The 27,771-nt window shown below is 35.3% G+C and overlaps 1 protein-coding gene across 7 annotated transcripts; it reads left to right on the top strand.

Annotated features, from left to right (window-relative positions):
- The first annotated feature begins 2,250 nt into the window (after positions 1 to 2,250).
- LOC113055219 (epiphycan-like) lies at positions 2,251 to 26,832 on the top strand. 7 transcript variants are annotated; one of them, XR_003277506.1, is made up of 7 exons: positions 2,251 to 2,407; positions 3,506 to 3,575; positions 21,804 to 21,900; positions 22,130 to 22,168; positions 22,253 to 22,332; positions 23,114 to 23,204; positions 26,164 to 26,826. XR_003277506.1 is itself a non-coding variant. In XM_026221303.1 (5 exons), the coding sequence occupies exons 1-5, from the start codon at positions 21,772 to 21,774 to the stop codon at positions 26,178 to 26,180; spliced, it is 384 nt and encodes a 127-aa protein (XP_026077088.1). In that variant the 5' UTR covers positions 21,290 to 21,771; the 3' UTR covers positions 26,181 to 26,829. The 7 variants fall into 7 exon arrangements, 3 of the variants coding, with proteins under 3 accessions (XP_026077089.1, XP_026077088.1, XP_026077087.1); XR_003277507.1 differs by lacking the exon at positions 22,130 to 22,168 and having other exon boundaries at positions 2,254 to 2,407; positions 26,164 to 26,825; XR_003277505.1 differs by having other exon boundaries at positions 2,254 to 2,407; positions 22,130 to 22,332; positions 26,164 to 26,804.
- The last annotated feature ends 939 nt before the right edge of the window (positions 26,833 to 27,771 follow it).

The raw sequence follows: 27,771 nt of genomic DNA on the forward strand, positions 1-27,771 counted from the left end.
TACAATTGTAATGATTTTTTAAAGGCTAAGTTTTCATTGAAAGAAACTTGTAAGATCGTAAGTAGTTTTCTTATGAAAGATATATTAGAAGGTAATGGTATGTTTTTATCATTTACTCTCGTGTCACTTCAAACCTTGTAGAACTTGCTAACTAACTATTATTTTTTTATGGAGATCAAGTAGTTGTCTAAACTGTGATCAGAACCTTCTAGTGAACTATGAGAAAATCTATTGAAAAATTGTGTCTAGTCCATCTTGACCTTGTCTTCTACTGTCTTCGAAATGGAGTCAGTGCAGAATTATAAGTCACATTCTGTGCATGGGTGAGTAAAATATGCATATCTCACATGAACATCTTTACACCACAGTAACCATATGCACATGGGTCACATATGTGCTGTCTCTTTCAAGATGGAGAGAGCGAAATCCATTACAGGTCCAAAGCATGTGTGCTGTCACTGTAGATCACTGTTCTTTTCTTCCCTTTTTGCTTTTAGGTGACCCTGGTTATTTCATATATGTAAGTAGCAGCTCTCAATAGACAATGTAAAGCTCTGCTTTTGCACATGTTTGGCAGAGTGACATAATTCTGACAAAACCTAAATTTGTTTTTACTTAGATTAATCTTTGTGATCTTTTTCTAATTAAAAATTATTTGGCATGTTTTAGAATATTAACAAAATGCAAAAGTCTTAAAATATGCACATAATTAACATGTAGATTTAAATGTATTCAAGTTGCCTTGGTATTAACTTTCCAACATTCTAAATTATGATCACTCAAACTCATTAAAGGAACAGCAAACTTTAATGATTTTGTTTTCAGGTACATCACAACTTGTAGCTCCTGAATTAGTCCTGTGAGATGAACCACTGTGAAATCTATTTGGCAGCGAATCTGTCCAGGCACCCACCGTCCTCTTTTATCCACTAGCTCGATGTTGTTTTCCATTTGGAGGCTTGAACAGATTCCGCATTTTAATCCAATAACTCCAGATGTTTCACATGGCCTTCAAAATAACATCTAACTTTACTGTTTTTAGAGCTTTTAGTTGTTCTTTCCCTCTCTCTGACACACTCTTGCTCTTCTAGCCTTATACCATCTGATTTTCTTTTAAATGATCAAATTTCTAAAGCAGATGCACATTGTGTCACATGACTTCCCAACAATGGATATTTCATAGACTACACTGATGTCCTTTTGGATCTGTTTTGGCTTTATAATTCTTTCATCAAATATTCCATTCATCTTGGAAATTTGGCAAGCTCATTCATCTGTTTTCAGGGATTTACTTCAACCTTGTCTCAAAAAATATGTAACTCTGTGAACTTTTCGTGCAACACCGTTTTTACGTACCTCATGCACATTTCACCGCAGTTTCAAAGAGAATTTGTGTGCATCGGGAATAATATTTTTCAAATAAAGCCAGGATAACCCTCACCTTACATAGAGCACACAGAGAAAATTACGTGAAAATGTAGTGGGCAAATGCCAATTAAAATTAGGGCAATTGTGTGGCCAATAACTTGTTCCTAAATACATAAAATAATTTCTATTCAGGCGCAAAGCCTTTACCATAGCATTTGCAAATTATGATGTTTGCAACAAAAAAAATATATATAAATACACACATATTCATGTATATATTTAAGAATAAATATTGTTTATATGTAACATATGTTTATATATAATACAAATTACATGAATATAAATATATGTAAATATTTAAAAAATATATACTTTATGTGTGTGTATTTATATATACACAATAAATATACACACTACACAAACATAAACAAAAACATTTATTGCCCAGCACTAAGTTTTTAATATATTTGAAACATTTTTATTTATATAAAATAATGAGGCTTAAAACTCAGAACACTAATACCATATACATACTAACATAAAACAACTTAAGTTAGGATGTTAGGATGCAATTCGTTGAATAATTTTACCATGGGCATGTATGAATGTCATTTAAGTGCTGAAAAACCACAGCTTAGTTACACAATGACCATAACAATCAGCGTTTATGATATGTGGTGGTTCCTTTGCTGGGGAAGGAAAATGTTTGGATCAGTTTTGAGCAGAATAATACACTGTTAAATGTCGCTGTAGATTTAGCAGCACATTACTGTAAAAACCTATAGTACAATACTTCTTTTTTATATTACAGTAAAATACTGTAATTTGCATTGCATTCTGAGTAATTGTTTGAGCGGGAACATTTTTCAGAATATTTTAGTGTTGCTGTAACCTAGCTTTAACTTGGCTGTAATATGCCAGGCAATAATACAGAATTGCTGTAAACACCGCGTCACCTGACAGACGATGTCACAACACAACTGCTGCAGCTCACTTACAGATGTCTGAACGTCTCTCTCTGTGGAAATCTGGAAGTTTGGTAAGTTAATTTAAAATTTTATAATCAGGTTTAAGGAGTACATAGCTTTTAGTGTGAAATGACAGTGGAAGTTTAGCCAGCGAACGTTGCAAAAACACCGTTAGAGAGTTAACTTTAGATGTCTAACATTATTCGCTGTTTCCCGCTTGTCCCGTCATTTTCATCTAACGTTAACTCGGTGAATTATACCTGATTTATTTCGACCAAACAAGACCTAGTGATTGTTGAAACAATAAAAAGACAAATCAAGATGGTTAATGTGAGTTTTATTTTGTTTATGTCGAATTTGAATGTAGTGTGTTTTAGGATGGTCTGTGAGGTAAAATTACTATATTTGCTTATGGAGTCTGGTAGGATTAATAACTAATATGTCTCTGTAGGGATCCTTTCCATAATGTTCGATCCGAGCCTGTCACCAAGAAATTATAGTATTATAATAGACACTGTGCTCCAACTGCTAAAAAGATTTGCAGTCTATGACTGTTTCCCGGATGACTGCAGCGCGTCGCGGTCTATTTGAATAAGTCCTTTAGAAAAAAAAAATCATCTAAAAAAGGCTTAAAAAATACGTTATTTTCATCTGCAAGGTAAATATGTGATTTGGGCTTAAGGGATTTCATTTAATTTAGGCGGGAGACCCAGTTCTGTAGCATTGCGATTGCGATATTTTTGATCCAAGAGGTATATGACTCGTCCATAGACAGCAATAGTTTTCATGGAATTTTACAAAATAAATACATTTATTGATTGATTTATTTAATTATTTGATTAATCAAATGAATTATTTAATAATTAATTATTTCATAAGAAACTGGTACATTAAAATTGTTTTATTGAATTCATTATTTAATTATTTAATTTTGCCTGCAAGGACATGAAAAAGTTTGTACTCCGCCTGAGTTTTTGTACAATGACAATATTTTAAATATTTTTATTAAGATAGGAAATTTAAATAATAAATAAGCAGTGGAAAAGTATTTTAAAAGAGAAAAATATCACTGACAATATTTGACAAGTTGTACTCCTTATACTCATGTTTTATGTATAGTAGCTACTTCATATTCTGTACTTTGATTCATGTTGTTTTAATATGTTTAGGTCACGGCAACCCAGGCAGATATTGAGGCACAGCAGGTGATACCAGACACACCCAGGCTCATTATGCTTGGTAAGTATGTGGTTTTTCACTACAATTTATTATTTATGTACACACACATATATCAAACATATCATACACACTGAAACACACTAACACACACTTTGTAAACTCACTCACACAAACTCAGACACTCTCACAGACACACACTAACACACACTTTGTAAACTCACTCACACAAACTCAGACACTCTCACAGACACACACTAACACACATACTTACTCATACACACTCTCACAGACACTCACACATACATGCTCATTCACCCACACACTCACACATATGCATACTCATAAACACTCTCACTCTCATAGACACTCACACATACAAGCTCATATTCACCATCATACACCCACTTACAAATACTCTCAAACATTATTCACACTTACATATGTTTGTAACGTTACATCTAACATATAGTAAAAAATTATAAGCCTGTTTCTACATTTTTTTTTACATTTTTGCACTTTTTTTGGCATGCATTGGTCTTTGTTGACTAATAGATCATTATTAACTTTGATAAAGGCAATTTATACCTTTATTCATATTTTTAATTAACAGGGCTTAAAGTATTCCGGCACCGTGCCGGATCTCCGGCGTGTGGCCGTGAGGAAAAAAAAAAATTATATTTGAGAGCCTGCGCATGCAGTTTAATATTTTTCGAGCCAATTTATTTCTTCTACCAATCATATGAGAGGAACGCAGCTTTAACTAACGTTGCAAGCAGAGAAGAAGCAGAGAAGGGCGTGTCCTTGCAACGCAGTATGATTGACGCCCATACGTCAATATCACGTTAGCGTTGTCGGAGAAAAAAAAATGGAGCGCAAGTTTATGAAGCCTGGGGATGCTGTCCTAGACTTCTAGCAATAGATTAAAGGACTCAAAAATAAATGGCGCTTTTTGGCAGTTGGTGCAAGAAACAGAGAGCCCTGGGCTTGTTTCTGCATTATTTGTTCGAGGAAACTTCTGTATGCCGGCAGCGGTAAGAAAGTGCTTGCTCGCTATGATTTATGTTGCGTTCCAGGCAACCCGTAACCCATGTTTTTCCAACCTTAAACCCGGGAAAGTGCACTGGAACGGCAGTCATATCCGTGACTTCCCATCCGTGAACTCGTACTAGAAAGATGTACTCTGGGTTTTGACGTCACAGCACGCGAAACAACAGTGACAGCTAGGGATGCACGATAATATCGGCACAATATCGGTATCGGCCGATAAAAGCTTAAAATGACCATTATCGGTATCGGCCGATATGAATATTTCTGCCGATGAGCCAAACCGATATTCTCCAAGTGAAATAATTGACCTGTTTTTCAGATGTGAATGTCTGTCTACATTTGTAAAATAATAAATTTATGGTAGAATCAGTACAGAAGAGATACATGGATTTCTCTTCAGTAAAATTAAAGTTTAAATATATCAGTATATATTTGTATATATATCGATATCGGTATCGGCATCGGCCAAAATTATTTTGAAAATATCGGCATATCGAATATCGGCCAAAATCCAATATCGTGCATCCCTAGTGACAGCCCCTACGGATAACACTGCCTACAGATGCAGTGTTTATGCAAGTGGTACATGTTGAAAATTACATTTTAGGACACTGTAACGTTGCAATAAAATTAATAATCTAGCTAAATTTCCTTGCGCACAGAAAGTTTGGCGTGACTTGCCTGGAATGGTACAAAGTCGTTAGTCATGGTTTGAAATAGTGACGAGCTCAAAAACCTGGCAGGAACGCAGCACCAAACTCTGGTCATAGAGTCGCTGCCTGCCCGTGCACTCAAACTTACCACGACGTTCTCCCGCTCCCGCCGCAAAATCCCACGGGTAAACATATAGCAGTTTTTCTTTTTTTTAATACATTGCATACACTGTTGAATATAAATTAAAAAATAAACGGAAAATAAACAAATGTTTAGTTTTATTTGCGTTTCATTAAAAGTATGAACATGAACAAAGAACAATTAGAACATAGAAATACAGTAAAAAAGTAAGAAATGTAAAAAAATATATATATACCTATAATAATTAGGCTATATAGCCTAATAAATTATATAAAAATAATAAACCTGGATTTATTTCATGTTCAAAGGAAAAGTAGCTTATGGGGCCTGCGCAATTCCTTCAAACATTTAACAAAAATATCCTTATTCCTCAATAACAAAATAGACCAATTTTAAATATTTAGCTAAATAAATAAATAAAAATAAACTGAATTTACAAAAAAACAAACAAAAAAAAACTGTATGACTACTTGTGCCCATGCAGGAATATCATGTCGTTGACTGTTGAGAGCTTCAGTTTAATCCGTCTCTGCTCCAGATAATGTTTCCCTCTATTGATAGCATCCACTTGGATGCTGTCATAATTGAATGTCCTGAAAATGAAAGAACACAATGTTAATCACCTAAAATGTTTTATTCCAAAAACAACATTGTCAACAAAGTCTGTGAATGACTTAACTGTGGGTGTATGCATGTGAATATGAATTTGTATATGTGAGTGTATGTGAGTATGTAGCTGTACAACTATCTGTAAGTATGTACGTGTTTGTATGTGTGAGTGAGTGGGCGTATGAGTGTCTGTGAGAGTGTGTGTAAGTGGGTGTATGTGTATGTGTGTTTATATATGAGTGTAGGTGTACAAACATATGTAAGTGTGAATAATGTTTGAGTATGTTTGTGAGTATTTGTAAGTAAGTGGGTGTATGATGGTGAATATGAGCTTGTATGTGTGAGTGTCTATGAGAGTGAGAGTGTTTATGAGTATGCATATGTGTGAGTGTGTGGGTGAATGAGCATGTATGTGTGAGAGTGTCTGTGAGAGTGTGTATGAGTAAGTATGTGTGTTAGTGTGTGTCTGTGAGAGTGTCTGAGTTTGTGTGAGTGGGTTTACAAAGTGTGTGTTAGTGTGTTTCAGTGTGTATGATATGTTTGATATACGTGTGTGTACATAAATAATAAATTGTAGTGAAAAACCACATACTTACCAAGCATAATGAGCCTGGGTGTGTCTGGTATCACCTGCTGTGCCTCAATATCTGCCTGGGTTGCCGTGACCTAAACATATTAAAACAACATGAATCAAAGTACAGAATATGAAGTAGCTACTATACATAAAACATGAGTATAAGGAGTACAACTTGTCAAATATTGTCAGTGATATTTTTCTCTTTTAAAATACTTTTCCACTGCTTATTTATTATTTAAATTTCCTATCTTAATAAAAATATTTAAAATATTGTCATTGTACAAAAACTCAGGTGGAGTACAACTTTTTCATGTCCTTGTAGGCAAAATGAAATAATTAAATAATGAATTAAATAAAACAATTTTAATGTACCAGTTTCTTATGAAATAATTAATTATTAAATAATTCATTTGATTAATCAAATAATTAAATAAATCAATCAATAAATGTATTTATTTTGTAAAATTCCATGAAAACTATTGCTGTCTATGGACGAGTCATATACCTCTTGGATCAAAAATATCTCAATCTGTGTAGAAGATGAACCAAGGTCTTAGGGGTTTGGAGAGACGTGAGGGTGAGTAATTAATGATGGAATTTTCATTTTTGGGTGAAGTAACCCTTTAAAACATTGTATTAAAATGGCTAATACTTACAGAAAACTCATTCTCAGGCTGCAAAAATAAGTGGCTCACACTGTAGAGCTGTAAGAAATCATAATACATTTTATTCAATTATGCGTTACTTGCCGTGGATGTACAAGTTAACACATCACTGTATTTCATTCATTCCAACAGTAACGTTACATCTAACATATAGTAAAAAAAATATAAGCCTCTGTTTCTACATTTTTTTACATTTTTACACTTTTTTTTGGCATGCATTGGTCTTTGTTGACTAATAGATCATTATTAACTTTGATAAAGGCAATTTATACCTTTATTCATATTTTTAATTAACAGGGCTTAAAGTATTCCGGCACCGTGCCGGATCTCCGGCGTGTGGCCGTGAGGAAAAAAGAAATTTATATTTGAGAGCCTGCGCATGCAGTTTAATATTTTCGGGCCAATTTATTTCTTCTACCAATCATATGAGAGGAACGCAGCTTTAACTAACGTTGCAAGCCTATCAGAAGCAGAGAAGGGCGTGTCCTTGCAACGCAGTATGATTGACGCCCATACGTCAATATCACGTTAGCGTTGTCGGAGAAAAAAAAATGGAGCGCAAGTTTATGAAGCCTGGGGATGCTGTCCTAGACTTCTAGCAATAGATTAAAGGACTCAAAAATAAATGGCGCTTTTTGGCAGTTGGTGCAAGAAACAGAGAGCCCTGGGCTTGTTTCTGCATTATTTGTTCGAGGAAACTTCTGTATGCCGGCAGCGGTAAGAAAGTGCTTGCTCGCAATGATTTATGTTGCGTTCCAGGCAACCCGTAACCCATGTTTTTCCAACCTTAAACCCGGGAAAGTGCACTGGAACGGCAGTCATATCCGTGACTTCCCATCCGTGAACTCGTACTAGAACGATGTACTCTGGGTTTTGACGTCAAAGCACGCGAAACAACAGTGACAGCCCCTACGGATAACACTGCCTACAGATGCAGTGTTTATGCAAGTGGTACATGTTGAAAATTACATTTTAGGACACTGTAACGTTGCAATAAAATTAATAATCTAGCTAAATTTCCTTGCGCACAGAAAGTTTGGCGTGACTTGCCTGGAATGGTACAAAGTCGTTAGTCATGGTTTGAAATAGTGACGAGCTCAAAATCCTGGCAGGAACGCAGCACCAAACTCCGGTCATAGAGCCGCTGCCCGTGCACTCAAACTTACCACGACGTTCTCCCGCTCCCGCCGCAAAATCCCGCGGGTAAACATATAGCAGTTTTTCTTTTTTTTAATACATTGCATACACTGTTGAATATAAATGAAAAAAGAAACGGAAAATAAACAAATGTTTAGTTTTATTTGCGTTTCATTAAAGGTATGAACATGAACAAAGAACAATTAGAACATAGAAATACAGTAAAAAAGTAAGAAATGTAAAAAAAAAAAATATATACCTATAATAATTAGGCTATATAGCCTAATAAATTATATAAAAATAATAAACCTGGATTTATTTCATGTTCAAAGGAAAAGTAGCTTATGGGGCCTGCGCAATTCCTTCAAACATTTAACAAAAATATCCTTATTCCTCAATAACAAAATAGACCAATTTTAAATATTTAGCTAAATAAATAAATAAAAATAAACTGAATTTACAAAAAACAAAACAAAAAAAACTGTACGACTACTTGTGCCCATGCAGGAATATCATGTCGTTGACTGTTGAGAGCTTCAGTTTAATCCGTCTCTGCTCCAGTATGCGACCCAGTATGCGACCGCAAAGCCCTCCGCTATCCGGAATGCAAAGTACATGGCGTGTTTGCTTAATCTTGGAAATTCGTCTTTTCCACCACTGGAGGACATCATCCGGTCGCGTGCTTCTAATCCATCCAATTTGACCCTTAAATATGCTATTTTGGAATCGAATTACACGTAGCTGTCTATGGTATCATCCGCATTCCTCCCATTCCGCAAAGTCTATTTTATTTTATTTTATTATAAATAAAGGTCTATTTGTTTCTAGTTATTTTATTTTGTTAGATATTTCCACTTTGAGGGAGTCCCGCAAATAATTTTATTTTCCCGCAACCCGCACACAATAATATCTTGCTGCCCGCATCCGCATTCACCCATCAATTATTGTCCCGCGCCGCAATCGATGGCGCTGGGTCCTGCGGGGGTGCAAGTCTCTAGCCGGCAGCAACTATTAGCTGACACACCGTTGTCTATGACTGACCATGTCTGCGATTAAAAAATACGTTTGTGCACATTTATACCAGAACATGATTTGTCATTCAGAATTTCGCAGCCACTGGTCACCCTGTGTATAAAACTGGCAGAAGACAAAAAAAAGCGTTAACTAACCTGATGGTTTCAAATCAACATGCGAGTTATCCCAGAAAAAAAAGTGATAATACACTGTAAAAACTAATCTATAGAATTTACCCAATAAATGTGAGGTAACAATTTGCATCGACTTTGGTGGGGTAGATTTAATCCCATATATTGAGTATAAACTATTTAATAGTAAAAAGCTATTAAATGCTTGCATAAATTGGGTAACAATACCACACATTTATGTATATATTCAACAGCTACTTTACTCATTAAAATTAGGTAAAAATTATCTCAGCAAAAATAAAATGTAGTTATTAAAAAGTTAAAAAGACAGTTCAGCTCATAATTTATTCATGCCGCAATGCATGATGGGAGCAATGGATGAGTTTTAATTGGCTACAACATGCTTTTTTGATGGTCACTGTTGTTGTGATGCTCACACTGATTCTTGATCTCTGTGTTTCTAAACGTAATAATTCTTTCTTTATGTAGAACTAACTTTTAAAAACGTCATATTATGCCAAAAAATTCTAGATTTTACTGCATTTTTCTATGTGATGGTTCTTACTGTTGATGAATGGGTAGCATATGTAGAATTTACCCATTACTTTAGAATTCGTTGGCTGGCTGCAATAATCATGTACATTTTATATGGTTTCCACAGATTATATTTACAACTCTCCAAAATCACTTTTTTAAGTGTAGCCTGGATTTCACTTCTAATCTTCAGTTTAGCAGTTCAGTTCTTCAGCACTTTGAGCACTTAATTATTTAAGCACTTTAAGCACTTGTTATTGTTTAGAAGATAACACTTTATTTGACATAATACTTTTAAATAAATGGTGCCAAACATAATTATTGAAGAGATTCATGTCTATCTCAGTCTATTTACCATTTTTTAATCACTTTAAGCTCTTGTTACTGTATTTGTGTTATTATCGTCAATATTTGAATGAAGTCTGTCTTTGGAGTTTCTCTTAATCCTACCAGACTCCATAAGCAAATATAGTAATTTTACCTCACAGACCATCGTAAAACACACTACATTCAAATTCGACATAAACAAAATAAAACTCACATTAACCATCTTGATTTGTCTTTTTATTGTTTCAACAATCACTAAGTCTTGTTTGGTCGAAATAAATCGGGTATAATTCACCGAGTTAACGTTAGATGAAAATTACGGGACAAGCGGGAAACAGCGAGTAATGTTAGACATCTAAAGTTAACTCTCTAACGGTGTTTTTGCAACGTTCGCTGGCTAAACTTCCACTGTCATTTCACACTAAAAGCTATGTACTCCTTAAACCTAATTATAAAATTAAAATTAACTTACCTAACTTCCAGATTTCCACAGAGAGAGACGTTCAGACATCTGTAAGTGAGCTGCAGCAGTTGTGTTGTGACGTCGTCTGTCAGGTGATGCGCTGTTTACAGCAATTCTGTATTATTGCCTGGCATATTACAGCCAAGTTACAGCTAGGTTACAGCAACACTAAAATGTTCCCGCTCAAACAATATTACTCAGAATGCAATGCAAATTACAGTATTTTACTGTAATATAAAAATGAAGTATTGTACTGTAGGTTTTTACAGTAATGTGCTGCTAAATCTACATGACATTTAACAGTGTGCATATTACATCTTTTATGCTTTTGTCATTTTTTATTAATTTTTAAACGTCTATTAAATGTATTTTTATTTTAGTTTTTGTCATTCTAATCTTTCAACTTATTTAGTTGTCAAGTCAACAATTATATTTTATTTCAGATTTATTTAAAAAAAATAAATCTTAAGTTTTAAGTTCACAGTTCATATGCTTCTTCGCTATTTGAAACGATACAAATGAATCAAATGATCCATTTTGTCCTCTTTAAATAGAGGTTATTTTTACAGGTTTGGGATTTTCCAAATATCATCTCCTCTGTAAGAAGTATTGTGACATGTCTTCACTAATCCAATGAATTTGTAATTGTGTGTGTGTGATTGTTTCTCATGAAATGCTGCTGAGAGCCAAAGCCAACACGCTGACTACTGTGCTATTGTTGAACTGCCTCCAGAGCACACTGCTCCTGAGAAATGGAGGATACATTTACCTCAGCTTATCAAGCACCTTTTGAGAAGTTTTTTTTTTGAGAACATCTTTAAAATGGACATTGTTGCTTTTTTATCATCTATGAATATATTGGTAAAAACTTCTCAAACGCAATTTGTGTTTGCTTGAAGTGAATAACGGTAAACATGTTTTCGATTAATTTTCACTAAATGAAGAATGAGTTTGTGGTACTCCACAGCAATGCATACGACAAATGTTGTCCACAGATGTTAAGGTAAATAATCCAGCATTAGTGCACAGGAACAAACATTACATACTTCTATGTTTTTGCCAATTATACTAGGATTGGCTGCATTTCATGTGGCCTGTTTATACCGCAATATTGTTAAATTTGTGATACTGGCTGACATCTTTTCACAGGATGTTGATTAATTTTGCATACTGAAGCACCACATTTGTTACAAATTAGGGACAGGTTGCGTGTAATATCCTCCTGCAGAATCACATGTGCTTGGACTCCAAGAGTTAGCCCTTTGTCATGACTGATCATTACGTTTTGGTCTTTTTGTTCACAAATTATGAAAATGTTGTTATAAACACTGGCAGCATGAAATGAGGGTACGCAAGGCTGGCAAGCGCATCATTTAGCACTATGCTCAGCTTGTAGGCTAGGCTGGTACCCCACTAGCCAATTTTTTTCAGCCGATGATCAGTTGAAAGCTTTATTTACATGATCATTATTGAATCAGCAGGAGTAGATGTAATTGGTCGCATCTGTCAATGTGTGCACAGCTCTAACAGCCGCAGTGACTCAACTCCCTGCAGAGTTAACAGTTCGGTCAACTCTGTGTTTGATATTATTGTTGACAGACAGTGGAACGGTTAAGCTACACTGTTAACTATTTTCTTGTATTTTTACAGTACAGTACTGGCAGCACTGTTGCCAGCAAGTTACTGTATTGTGATTTTACACAAGGCAAGTACTGTAATTGTAAAAAACAGTATTTTACTGTATTTTTACAACATTTTCTCATTTTAGTCTGCTTCTGCTGTAATTAATACGGTATTGTACTGCAATATCTATATTGATTCATTACTGCTAAATATTACTATAATTTTCTAAATAATTACTAATAATGTTAATATTATAATTATAATATGTAGTTATTACAGTATATAAATATATAGGAAGTAATATTATAATTATACTTCAGAATACCTGTGCAAATCAAAAGACAACCCAAACAATGTTCTTGTCAAAAATGTTTTATTCAATCAATTAAACTATTACAACCATTTAATTTAAAACCATTGGATGTTCAGTGCATCAGCAATTCACAGGTATTAATGGCTTTTAAAGGGATAGCTGACACAAAAATGAACATTCTGTCATCTTTTACTTACCCTCATGTTGTTCCAAACCTGTATGAATGTATTCCTTCTGTTGAACACAAAAGATGATATTTTCAAGAATGTTGGTAACCAGACAGTTGATGGTAGCCTTTGATTTCTATAATAGGAAAAAAAAAAACGATAGAAGTCAGTGGGTGCCGTCAGCTGTCTGGTTACCAGTATTCTTTAAAATATCTTCTTTTGTTTCCAACAAAAGGATGAAATTCATACAGGTTTGGAACAACTTGAGGGTGTGTAAACAATGACAGAATTTCCATTTTTGGGTCAACTATCCCTTTAAGTTTGCACAAATGTAAATGAAACAAAAACATACAAGAAAAGAGAACTTGAGGATTGTGTTGAGTAAAAGAATGACAAATGAGCAATAACAACTTAAAACAACAACAACAACAAGTGTCCCACTAACAATGGGTGGTGAGTGCAGGCTTCAGTTTGAAGTTTTCCATTCAAACTCCATCAAGGACCGAATAAAACTATTAACATGTGTGCTGATGGCTGTCACCTTCCTCTGTACCAACCTCTTGGTCCTCTTGCTATAAAAGACAAAGTGAATGATCTACTCAGTACCTTGTCATTTTGTATTTGTGATACACATTTGAGACTCCTTATGGATTCAACATCACTGAGTGTGGTTTTGGCAATGTCCTCTTTATTTTTATTTTCTTCAGGGATTTTACTATCCGCAGGCAGGAGCTGTTTGTCTACAGCCCTGAACGCCTGTCACTCTGATGTTTGTTTAACCTTTAAAGCCATTTCTTACCGACTGCCCGGACATCCATAATAACCAGCAACATTGTGATCCTTAATAGCCAGAAACATCACACAGTGTGTAATTTCAGACACTTTGGACGCTCCACATATTTAAAAACATAAAGCAGTTGCATGGTTTGAGAAATTAATACGGTTGTATTTGTGTATGGAATGTGACTTAACCAGCAGAGTTCTGTAAAGAAGGGTTTACTTTAGTCACTTTCAAGGGTGTGCAAGCTAAAGTATGGGTTTTCCGCACATTTCTTTTTTATTAATAAATCCTCACATGGCAAAAAGGATCTAACTAACCTAACAAATATAACATAATAAATCCAAACCATGCATCTTCCTCCATACTAAATCAGCACTGATGGAGTCTATAATACACATGGTCTCAGTGCTGTGCAACCTCGACTTCCCATGAACTCCTAACAGTTAAAGCCTGGCATTTCAATATTCAGAGTTCTCCTGGGCCTGTTCAATTATTCATGTAACTCCTAATTACCAAGGAGTCTTCACGCAGCAGGAAGGGAAAAAAGAAACCTACCTTTGATGTTTGTCTGTGAACAGCCATGGCCTGAGAGCAGATCTTAGGGTAACAGTTGTATAGAAACTGGCCTTGTGTTCTTCTGAGGTTTAAGCAATGAATAACTGCCCCCGGACTGGGGACGTGAGCAGGTAAGGTGAGGGGGAGAGGTGGGATCTCAGCTGGGGGATGACCAGGTCACTTTGCTTAGCTGTCACTAATTCTACAGCTCTGTCAGTGGTGTAGTTTCAGACTCAGTCTGGTTTGGTAATTTACCACTCCTTACTGGTAGGTTGTTATCTTCATGTGGATTTCAGATGCATGTCCTATAGCGAGATGCAAGGATTCCTAGTTTTGCCATGCTTTCTAATGTTTTAGTGTTCCAGAAGACATCAGCTTCTAATTCCTGGAAGCATCTTGAATTGTTCAAGGAGTGGTCAGTTTACCCTTGTGGTTACCAGTCTATTCAGTTTTAAACATTTTAGACCTCTTAATATAATAGTGAGAACTTCTGTGTTTTCTGAAAAACTGTGTAAGCTGAAGCATCAAAACTGGATCTGACTGAACAACCTTTAAAATCTGATTTAAATTAATGGACTAAATGTTATTTCATGCTGGATTAAGCAGGTCAGTGAGGTCTGCTGTTTGTGATTTGACTCAGACTGAGGGTCCAATAGCAAACCTAGTGGACGACTTTTGACATCCTCTGATTTTTTTTACTGGCGTCTACCTGATGAGACACAAACAGACACTCCTGCTTCATTACTTTTTTTTTTTTTTTTTTTATAAAGAGATCTTGCATCACTTCTCAATTAGCAACTGTGTTTCAGCTATATAAGATTTCTTTGCTAAATACTTTGTACAGATCTTGACTAAATAAGGAGGAAGTACTGATTAACAAGACAGATATAATAATAATATAATAAATATAAAACTTCTTTCAAAAACATAAAAAATAGTAATGTTTCCAAACGTTTGGTCTGTACTGTATATATATAAATAAATAAATTCTTGCTATGGCAAAGCTGAATTTCAGTAGGCATTAAAGAAATCATTCTAAGAAGCTGGTTTGTTGATCAATAAATATTTCTTATTATTATCAATGTTGAAAACAGATGTGCTTCATTTTTCCAGGATTCTTTGATGAATAGAAAGTCCAAAAGCATTTATTTGGAATTTATTTTTTAACATTAAAAATGTCTTTACCGTCACTTTTGATCAATTTAGTATGTCCTTGTCGAATAAAATTATTGATATAATTCAAATTCTGACCCCAAGCTTTTGAATGGGTGGGTATAATATCTGTCAAGTATGTAAGTGTCAGCTTGATGTTAATGTGCAAGCATGCCGCTAACCAGTCTGCTAAACCACAATCCTGTGGTGCCTGGCTCTTGTCTTTTTACTGAAATGTTCTCAGTTCTTATGTAATAATTAAATACACATTGCGGTAAGAGGGAAATATGCAGTAAGGCCCTCAAAGGTGCATTTCAGTGAATAACACTGGTTTTAAGATACAACGCCTCAAGGAAAACAAAGTCAGAATTTTATTTAGAAACTGTTTGAAGGTATTTTTTTAAGAGGCTAGTAGGGCCTTTTTAAATCATTTTATTTTCAGAATCTCTTTAATATTTTTTTAGAATATGAATAATTTATAATGTTATTTTTTATTATTGGAAATACTTTCTATGAAGCTCGTATTTATAATACATTCTAATGGTATTCTTAATGCAATATTTAAGAGTATGTCATTTATAACACACAATGAATACCATATTAAATATATTTAAAGGGATAGTTCACCCAAAAATGAAAATTCTGTCAGCATTTACTCACCCAATCATGTCGCTCCAAACCTGTATGAGTTGCTTTCTTACAGTATTGTTCAAAATAATAGCAGTACAATGTGACTAACCAGAATAATCAAGGTTTTTCGTATATTTTTTTATTGCTACGTGGCAAACAAGTTACCAGTAGGTTCAGTAGATTCTCAGAAAACAAATGAGACCCAGCATTCATGATATGCACGCTCTTAAGGCTGTGCAATTGGGCAATTAGTTGAATTAGTTGAAAGGGGTGTGTTCAAAAAAATAGCAGTGTGGCATTCAATCACTGAGGTCATCAATTTTGTGAAGAAACAGGTGTGAATCAGGTGGCCCCTATTTAAGGATGAAGCCAACACTTGTTGAACATGCATTTGAAAGCTGAGGAAAATGGGTCGTTCAAGACATTGTTCAGAAGAACAGCGTACTTTGATTAAAAAGTTGATTAGAGAGGGGAAAACCTATAAAGAGGTGCAAAAAATGATAGGCTGTTCAGCTAAAATGATCTCCAATGCCTTAAAATGGAGAGCAAAACCAGAGAGACGTGGAAGAAAGCGGAAGACAACCATCAAAATGGATAGAAGAATAACCAGAATGGCAAAGGCTCAGCCAATGATCACCTCCAGGATGATCAAAGACAGTCTGGAGTTACCTGTAAGTACTGTGACAGTTAGAAGACGTCTGTGTGAAGCTAATCTATTTTCAAGAATCCCCAGCAAAGTCCCTCTGTTAAAAAAAAGGCATGTGCAGAAGAGGTTACAATTTGCCAAAGAACACATCAACTGGCCTAAAGAGAAATGGAGGAACATTTTGTGGACTGATGATAGTAAAATTGTTCTTTTTGGGTCCAAGGGCCACAGGCAGTTTGTGAGACAACCCCCAAACTCTGAATTCAAGCCACAGTACACAGTGAAGACAGTGAAGCATGGAGGTGCAAGCATCATGATATGGGCATGTTTCTCCTACTGTGGTGTTGGGCCTATTTATCGCATACCAGGGATCATGGATCAGTTTGCACATGTTAAAATACTTGAAGAGGTCATGTTGCCCTATGCTGAAGAGGACATGCCCTTGAAATGGTTGTTTCGACAAGACAATGACCCAAAACACACTAGTAAACGGGCAAAGTCTTGGTTCCAAACCAACAAAATTAATGTTATGGAGTGGCCAGCCCAATCTCCAGGCCTTAATCCAATTGAGAACTTGTGGGGTGATATCAAAAATGCTGTTTCTGAAGCAAAACCAAGAAATGTGAATGAATTGTGGAATGTTGTTAAAGAATCATGGAGTGGAATAACAGCTGAGAGGTGCCACAAGTTGGTTGACTCCATGCCACACAGATGTCAAGCAGTTTTAAAAAACTGTGGTCATACAACTAAATATTAGTTTAGTGATTCACAGGATTGCTAAATCCCAGAAAAAAAAAATGTTTGTACAAAATAGTTTTGAGTTTGTACAGTCAAAGGTAGACACTGCTATTTTTTTGAACACACCCCTTTCAACTAATTGCCCAATTGCACAGCCTTAAGAGCGTGCATATCATGAATGCTGGGTCTTGTTTGTTTTCTGACAATCTACTGAACCTACTGGTAACTTGTTTGCCACGTAGCAATAAAAAATATACTAAAAACCTTGATTATTCTGGTTAGTCACATTGTACTGCTATTATTTTGAACAATACTGTATGTAGAACATAAAGCAGATATTTTGAAGGTTGCTGATAATCAAAGAGTTGGTGGTGACTTCAATAATATATATTTTTCCTACTATGAAATATAATTATTGTAACTTAAGTGGATGCGACATGTGCATTGTGTGTTATTAATCATCATACTCTTAGCTATAACCAAAAATATAGGTTTTATAAAACATTAAAACTGTTCTTATGATTATTTATGAGATGATACAACATATTATGAGTTTTTTTTATAACACATTATTCATTCATTATAATACCTAAAGAATATATTTATAATGTATAAATACGGACGTCATAAAAAGTGTTACAGGGATATTTTTATTACAGAATTCAGAATTCATTCACGGACCATTGAAGATGCAGTGATATTTAATGAAACAATTCAGTGCCACATTCAGTATACAATAATAGAAGTCTTATATAATATTGGAAAAAAATATATATTTAAGATGTACAGTAATAGTTATAAAAAAGTAGTGCTCTTCCCTGTTCATCTGAATGATTTCCACTACAATGACCTGCCGGGGGAGCAAGAGTGCACCGTTAACTATTTTCTTGTATTTTTACAGTACAGTACTGGCAGCACTGTTGCCAGCAAGTTACTGTATTGTGATTTACAGTAATTATACTGTAATTCAATTTACAGTACACAAGGCAAGTACTGTAATTGTACAAAACAGTATTTTACTGTATTTTTACATTTTCTCATTTTAGTCTGCTTCTGCTGTAATTAATACGGTATTGTACTGCAATATCTATATTGATTCATTACTGCTAAATATTACTATAATTTTCAAAATAATTACTAATAATGTTAATATTATAATTATAATATGTAGTTATTACAGTTTTTTAAATATATAGGAAGTAATATTATAATTATACTTCAGAATACCTGTGCAAATCAAAAGACAACCCAAACAATGTTCTTGTCAAAAATGTTTTATTCAATCAATTAAACTATTACAACCATTTAATTTAAAACCATTGGATGTTCAGTGCATCAGCAATTCACAGGTATTAATGGCTTTTAAAGGGATAGCTGACACAAAAATGAACATTCTGTCATCTTTTACTTACCCTCATGTTGTTCCAAACCTGTATGAATGTATTCCTTCTATTGAACACAAAAGATGATATTTTCAAGAATGTTGGTAACCAGACAGTTGATGGTAGCCTTTGATTTCTATAATAGGAAAAAAAAACTATAGAAGTCAGTGGGTGCCATCAGCTGTCTGGTTACCAGTATTCTTTAAAATATCTTCTTTTGTTTCCAACAAAAGGATGAAATTCATACAGGTTTGGAACAACTTGAGGGTGTGTAAACAATGACAGAATTTCCATTTTTGGGTCAACTATCCCTTTATGTTTGCACAAATGTAAATGAAACAAAAACATACAAGAAAAGAGAATTTGAGGATTGTGTTGAGTAAAAGAATGACAAATGAGCAATAACAACTTAAAACAACAACAACAACAAGTGTCCCACTAACAATGGGTGGTGAGTGCAGGCTTCAGTTTGAAGTTTTCCATTCAAACTCCATCAAGGACCGAATAAAACTATTAACATGTGTGCTGATGGCTGTCACCTTCCTCTGTACCAACCTCTTGGTCCTCTTGCTAACTCCCTGTCTGGCAGTACACTTTAATTGTCTGGCATTTCCATCTTCAGGGTTGATTCTGACCAGGAACCTGTTAGCAATATCATACCAATGAATAAATATGTTTAAAAAAATAGACTAATGCACTCAACCTTTTTCTCAAATTCCTCCCGTCCTCCAACTTTTATTTCTTACTCAACTGTTGCACACATGATTTAAATACAATACAAAAGTGTAATGCAGAAAGAAATTCACTTGCCTCGGAACAAGCTCTAGCGTACAAGCAGCAGACTCCTGGTACTCGATGTTGAAGATGAAGTAGCTTGCGAAAATCACTGCAAAGGCGGTTATAAATGTGTTACTGCTATCCAGTGTCAAGATAATGTTTCCCTCAATTGATAGCATCCACTTGGATGCTGTCATAATTGAATGTCCTGAAAATTAAAGAACACAATGTTAATCACCTAAAATGTTTTATTCCAAAAACAACATTGTCAACAAAGTCTGTGAATGACTTAACTCCATTCTTAAATGTTGCAATTTATACATTACTGTTTGTACACATTCATAGAGTATAATAAAAGTGAATAAAAATACTTATGTTGATACAGCTGTGTGTGTGAGAGTGAGTGTATGAGTGTGTATCTGTGAGTGGATATGAGGGTAGCTGTACGAACATCTGAGAGTATGTACAGCATATGTACGTGTTTGTATGTGTGTGTGAGTGAGTGGGTGTATGAGGGAAAATGAGTGTGTATAAGTATGTATATGTATATGTGTTTATATAAGTAAGTTTTTGTGTATGTGAATGTGTGTGTTTGAGTGAGTTGGTGTATGCATGTGAATATGAATTTGTATATGTGAGTGTATGTGAGTATGTAGCTGTACAACTATCTGTAAGTATGTATGTGTTTGTATGTGTGAGTGAGTGGGCGTATGAGTGTCTGTGTTTATATATGAGTGTAGGTGTACAAACATATGTAAGTGTGAATACTGTGTGAGTATGTTTGTGAGTATGTGTAAGTAAGTGTATGATGGTGAATATGAGCTTGTATGTGTGAGTGTCTATGAGAGTGAGAGTGTTTATGAGTATGCATATGTGTGAGTGTGTGGGTGAATGAGCATGTATGTGTGAGTGTCTATGAGAGTGTGTATGAGTAAATATGTGTGTTAGTGTGTGTCTGTGTGAGTGTCTATTAGAGTGAGAGTGTTTATGAGTATGCATATGTGTGAGTGTGTGGGTGAATGAGCATGTATGTGTGTCTGTGAGAGTGTGTATGAGTAAATATGTGTGTTAGTGTGTGTCTGTGAGAGTGTCTGAGTTTATGTGAGTGAGTTTACAAAGTGTGTGTTAGTATGTTCCAGTGTGTATGATATGTTTGATGTGTGTGTGTGTGTGTACATAAATAATAAATTGTAGTGAAAAACCACATACTTACCAAGCATAATGAGCCTGGGTGTGTCTGGTATCACCTGCTGTGCCTCAATATCTGCCTGGGTTGCCGTGACCTAAACATATTAAAACAACATGAATCAAAGTACAGAATATGAAGTAGCTACTATACATAAAACATGAGTATAAGGAGTACAACTTGTCAAATATTGTCAGTGATATTTTTCTCTTTTAAAATACTTTTCCACTGCTTATTTATTATTTAAATTTCCTATCTTAATAAAAATATTTAAAATATTGTCATTGCACAAAAACTCAGGGGGAGTACAAACTTTTTCATGTCCTTGTAGGCAAAATGAAATAATTAAATAATGAATTCAATAAAACAATTTTAATGTACCAGTTTATTATGAAATAATTAATTATTAAATAATTCATTTGATTTATTTAAATAATTAAATAAATCAATCAATAAATGTATTTATTTTGTAAAATTCCATGAAAACTATTGCTGTCTATGGACGAGTCATATACCTCTTGGATCAAAAATATCTCAATCTGTGTAGAAGATGAACCAAGGTCTTAGGGGTTTGGAGAGACGTGAGGGTGAGTAATTAATGACGGAATTTTCATTTTTGGGTGAAGTAACCCTTTAAAACATTGTATTAAAATGGCTAATACTTACAGAAAACTCATTCTCAGGCTGCAAAAATAAGTGGCCCACACTGTAGAGCTGTAAGAAATCAAAATACATTTTATTCAACTATGCGTTACTTGCCGTGGATGTATAAGTTAACACATCACTGTATTTCATTCATTCCAACAGTACAGACCCCCGTCTGTCAAAGTCACTTTCACTCTAGACTTCCAAGGTCCGGGCCTGTTTGGGCCTGACACAGGCATAGGTAGATGGATAATTGGTTTGAAGGGGAGAAAAATGTTGTGTTTTCAGCTTCATTTGTGAATGTTTGCCTGCTAGTGGTGTAAACCGTCATAATATGGTCCTTCTCCCTCTCTACTGCATGGATGCCCTCCTGCCTGCTGTGTGTGTGCATCAGCGGCAGTGTGCACTGTGATGACTCAGATCTGACACAGATCCCCCCTCTCCCCAAAGAAACCAAACACTTCTACGCTCGGTTCAACAAGATCACAGAGGTCAGGGCCACAGATTTCATCAATATCAGTAAGACTCAAAGAGACATTCTTCTTTCTTTTAAATACAAATGTGGTTTTTCAAACACGTGCTGTATTACACAGTTTACATCAGGTCTGAAATGCATAGATAGTAAGCTAATGAAGAGTCTATAACTAGATTTAAAGCTTAATGTATTGTATTATGAATCAAATTGAATATAGAGAAAACTGCACTTAACGCTGTTCCCAGATCTGCTGAAACAGATCGACCTCAGTGGAAACCAGACAGGTAAAGTGAACGAGGATGCTTTTCGTTCACTGCTTCAGCTTCAGGATCTCATGTTGGCTGACAACAACATCTATGCCCTTCCAGAACTCCCAGCTACCCTCAAGCACATTGACGTTGGCAATAACCAGCTGAGGAGTTCAGGCATGCATGCAGAGGCCTTTAAGGTACGTAGACATCCAGCAGGATTTTTAATGTTTCTGAAATAAGTCTGATCAAAAATACAGTATAAACATATTTACACTTGGAATGTGTGAAAAATACACTTTCACTTAACAAAATGCACTTATATTGAAGATACATTCTCTGAAAACAAATTGTGCTTTTTTAATTGCTATTTGAGCTATTTGGTGATTTCAAATATAAAATTTTATCTTAAGCTCTACTTTCTCAGTGTCGGACTCAGGTTCAAACATGTACGGCTGAACACCAGTTCCCTCACTCTCTGTCATGTTGCTATTGCTGTAGGTATGCAAAGCAGAGATGTATATGCGAAGCCCTCAGGGCAGCAATGTGCAGCTCATTTGCATTTAAAGTGAAACACACCAAAACAGCCCTTTGTTATTGCATGCCCTAAAAATGACATTTTCAGCATGTTATAATATGTAATCTGTGTATTTGGAACGAAAACTTCACAGACACATTCTGGGAACACCCAAGACCTACAGATCTTGTAAAAAGGGGAAAAATAAGTGCCTTTTAATTTAGACCTGCTTAATGTTACACCATGATTCTTTTCCAATTCCACTTTTGAAGGTACAGGTAATAAAGGTAATAATAATACAAAATTTATTACATCTGAGAACATGATTCGAACATCTCTGCATGGTGAAAACGAAATCTCCCGTAGTTCCACTCTCCTACATAGCGTCAGCAAGCTTCACCTTTGTTACTGTTTTTAAATGCTACCTCTTGCCTTTAATGCTACTCCTTTCTCTTTTCCTCCAGAACAACAATATACAGAGCATGAGCCAAGATACCATCTGCAACACCCAGGACAAAAACAAATTACCCTATTTTCCACAGATTGTGTGTATATGTGAGTATTTTCTTCATTTCTAAACTCCTCTGTGACCACAGTAAAATCATATGAAGCAAAAAGATCAAGTACTTTAAAATGAAGTATCAATATCTAGGAAAAGGGTTTTAGTTCTTATTTAGCCAGTCACACTAAGTATGTTGTTCCAAAATCCAATGAGCTCCCACAGGGATACTACTACATGAAAAGCCACCATAAGTCACCAATTTGGAACAGTCTATAGGCAGTAACACTTCACAAACAGGAGACACGACTCACACTTTTAACAAATTTTAACAGTGTTTACCTACAAATTTCCCAAAACATATTACTGCAGTTTCTAGCTAAAATGAACACTAGAGGCCGTGAAAAACAGTTTACTCCCTTTTACACAAATCATGATTACTCCTAGATATCAGTAAGTGACCGTTTCTATGACCTCAGATGCTTTTGCCATAGCACATGATTTGTAAGCTAGGTACAACAGGGCTTTTCTGACACAGTAAACTGGCTCAGTAGCTATAGTGCTGCAAAATGTGAAAAAGGCAATATAATATAATTTTGCAGAAATTGATATTTTATAAATGATTCAACCACCATGTTGGGTGCATTTTTTTCTTCTAATGGCACTGCAATATTTTCTGGGATTGCCTTCTCCATGGAGGAAAGCCTATATGTGATGCTGCTTTACGATTTGTCCATAAGATGCCATCTTAAAAAGTAGTGTAATCATTCTAACTTCCTTTTGGGAAATCCTTCATGTTGTGAGCACACCTATTTGATGCCTCAAAATATATTTATTTAGGATGACCACTAAGTTTTGAAACGGAGACATTGATTGGTCATGACAAAATTGCAGAGGAAGCCAGAGCAAGAGGATAAAATACAACTACAATTTTCACCACAAGGTGGCGCCATTCTCCAGTACTTCTGTCTGCTGTAGCATATTTCTGCATTTCTATAGACACTTAGATCCATCTGTCAGGTGTTTGTGTCATTTAATCTCAAATGGATGCTAACAGTCTTTGAGCATGCACTGTTCTTTATTAACGATGCAGTACATTTGCTTAATTTGCTCTGTTTCCCATTCAGTAGTTTTAAGGACGTAGGCTATAACTCAGCTGCATCTATTTTTAAATCAATTCGTTCGTGTACCACTGCAGGTGGTTTCTGAGGTTACTTAGCAACTGTCAAATATTTATAGTCTGACATTTACCCATGAGCGCAATGTAAAGATACTCCTAGATTATTTGCACTAGACGTTAAGCACCTGTAAAGACACAACAAATTAAATCCCATGAGCATGAACAGATGATTTTCACACTTCAAAATGTGTGCGGTGCACTCATTCTTTCAGCTTTGAAGCTATGGCATAAGCATGATGTCCAACTGGACAAAGTACCGCACAGGTCTTCACTGCAAACATCCCACACATATCCATTTAATGACACATTTTGAATGAAGTCCAGATTTCTGTCCAAACTCTAAATTAAACACAACAGCAGAAAATTACAGTCTGGCTTTCTTTTGTAGCACTGTGATCAACGTGATCAACAGAAGTGGTTCTCAAATGGTTTGTTTTATATATATATATATATATATATATAATCAAAACTATCCTTAAAATCTAACATTGATTTAAGGAGTTCAATACAAGTTAAGGTCAATTTGCAGCATTTGTAGCGTAATATTGATTACCAAAGGATTCATCAATCATTTTCTTACAATGGAAGTGAATGGGGCCAAACCAAGTGTAAAATACTGTTTAAAAAAAGGCACAAAATGTAAACTACATGTATTTACATGATGTTTTGTGTAAAAAATCACTTGACATATACACTGTTAAGTTATACCCAATCTTCTCATCTTGTTGGCATGACACCATAACTCCTAAAATATCTAAACAACTGTACATATGGTGAGAACATTACAGAGTCAATTATTGTTAATGTAATGCTAATGAGATGAAATATTACAATTGATTTTATAAAATTCTAAGCTTCACATTTCTGCTCCAAATATTGGCACCATTTACTTTTAATTGTAAATGCGTCACTTTAATCCTGATTTTTGAATAGAAATTATTGTAATGTAAATTACTCCAAAAATGTTCCCAATATTTTCCTTTAATTTCACCATGAATTGTATAGGCCCAAGATGTCATACGATAAAGTAAAAAAATACATTAATTATTTGTATAATTTTTAATACTGTTATTTACTCACCCTTGTATCATCCCCAAAATTGATGACTTTCTTCTTCTGTGGACCATAAAAGAAGATGCTTTAAAAAAAATTAGATTTTCTTTTTGTGGACCTTCAATAAAAAGTCAGTAATAACCAAAACAGTTTGGTTGGCAACATTCTTGAAAATATATTCTTTTATGTTCAACAGAATAAAGAAAGTCAAACAGGTGTGGAATAACATGGGTGTCAGAAATTAGATTTTTGGGTGAACATTCCCTTTACATCAACATTTTTGTAAATGCATAAGTTTCCTTATTTCCTTTTAAAAACTTACTGGCTTTATAGCAATCAAATTTAGTTTTGTTTATGGTTTGAGGCTGGAGGCATGTTATGCAACCTGTTCATGTTGGCATCTGTGTAATTTGGGTAGTTTACCAAGTGAGAGACTTGTGCCCAAATACTGATTTGTGGACTTCAACAACAAAACATATGGAAACCGTTTCCATTGCATTCAAATCCCCTGCTCTGTCAGAACAATCCCACGACCCATGTTTGGTTCACAGCCCACTAGTTGAAAAAAAGAGACAGAGAGCGAGGCTAAGCGCTGCTAATCTCCCAGTACGGTCAAGCTTCATGATCGGTACCATTCCTCCTCCTCCTCCTCCACTCGTTTTCACTGGGCTCCATTCTCCTCCTAGCCCAAAGAATCCTTCCATTGTTATTTGCTTTCATGAGGGCTTATATCATTCCTCCTCTCCTCTGTGACATATTACTTTTTTTTTTACCTCTTCCAGGCAGCCATTGCCAGTGACTCACTTGATGAATGAAGACGAGAGAAAACTCGATCCCTTTCCCTGCTGCTGCAGGGGCATTTACGGTGAGGGAGGGAAGGGGTGTTTGAAGCCCGAACACTATCAGCGACTAATTGGTACATCAAAAAGAGGAGTGTCTGAGATGAGAACGCAAAGAAATAAAGCTATTTTGTAAACAATGGTTTTGAAATCACATCACATTGCTGCATCGAGGGCAAAGTTTGCACCTGCTTTAATGCCACGGATTCTACATAGCTATCTTTCTGTTTATCTCCTGCGCTGCGCTGTGTCCATGAAGGTGACCTTGCATTCTGCCTGAGCTCATCCATTGATCTCATCACTGAAAGGACCTGCGGGCTTCCCTCCCACATGATTCAGGGAAGGGAGGGGCCAGAGATAGGTACATAAGCTGTGGGGGTGTATTTCAGCCGTGGGTGCACGTGTGTGTGTATATGTGTGTTTGTGTAGGTAGTAGGTGAAGAGAGGGGCTAAGACAAGAGGAATGTTTAAAATATGCATCTATCCTTCTTTCAGTCTCACAGAGCCATTCGAATAATTGAGTCAAGCCCCTGCCTGAACAAGACACACTCACACATACCAACATACAAATGCTCTCTCCACCCTCCCACATGTGGACAAACTCACTCCATTACTATGATATCTAAATCTTAGGGGGATCTGGTTTGCATTCTATTAAGCATTAAATATAAGCAAGAGTGGGACAAGATGTGCCACTTCTTTGTGAAATGAGACATATAGAGAGCTCAACTAATATGCCTACTGTGTTTTAGGATGTTTGCTGTCATTTTACATTGTATTGATAGCATCTACACGTAAACATGACTTTTCAAACAATAGGGTGCATGTGGTTTAAATGTTGAGTAAAAGTAGTTTATTAATGCAAGTTGCTAAATAACAATTTACTTAACATTAATTTGCTTCACATTATTTGTATATTTACAAACCAGCCAGATTTGATATTCAATATACTTCAATAAATTAAAATAATTACCATTTTATTTCTTAAAGGAGTATTATTATTATAATTATTATTATTATAAGTTCATTATATATTAACCCAAAACCCATACAGCTGTTATTTTGGTAAAAATACTTTATTTAAAAATTACTAAACAACACTGAGTTATTTGCATATTTTTATTCTTTGAACATTCGCCAACATATCTTTTATAGACCTAAATACGTTTGCTTCCAGGTAAAAAAAATGCCCCTCATAAAATCCCTGCTGGTGAGGTAGTACTTTTTCAAAGTTCCGGAACTTTCTGGGGCGGGACTTGGGCGCTAAACATCCTGATTGGTTGAGGTCGTGCATCATTGGTTGAGTTCAACCACCATTTATTCAGATCATTTTTAAAATATTACTGTTATTGTGTCATGAAATGTAATTTTAAAAGTATTTCAGGCGATAATGTAATTGTTTAAAACTCAAATCTGTGGTTTATTTATAAAGACAGCGCCTATTTAAAAATGCCTATTTTTCGCCGATCTCAGAGATGGTGAACTCCACGTGATCAGCAGGAGCTCGGTCCTCATGTATCCGCTGAGAGCAGCCTCACCTCAGCTAGACCT

This window comes from Carassius auratus, chromosome 36, assembly GCF_003368295.1.
Source record: "Carassius auratus strain Wakin chromosome 36, ASM336829v1, whole genome shotgun sequence".
Classification (NCBI taxonomy): domain Eukaryota; kingdom Metazoa; phylum Chordata; class Actinopteri; order Cypriniformes; family Cyprinidae; genus Carassius; species Carassius auratus.

Coding starts and splice junctions, on each gene's coding strand:
- LOC113055219 (XM_026221302.1), top strand. CDS start 21,772: ATGCCCTCCTGCCTGCTGTGTGTGTGCATCAGCGGCAGTGTGCACTGT. Junction 21,929..22,129: donor CACAGATTTCATCAATATCA/GTAAGACTCAAA, acceptor CGCTGTTCCCAG/ATCTGCTGAAACAGATCGAC. Junction 22,333..23,113: donor TGCATGCAGAGGCCTTTAAG/GTACGTAGACAT, acceptor CTTTTCCTCCAG/AACAACAATATACAGAGCAT.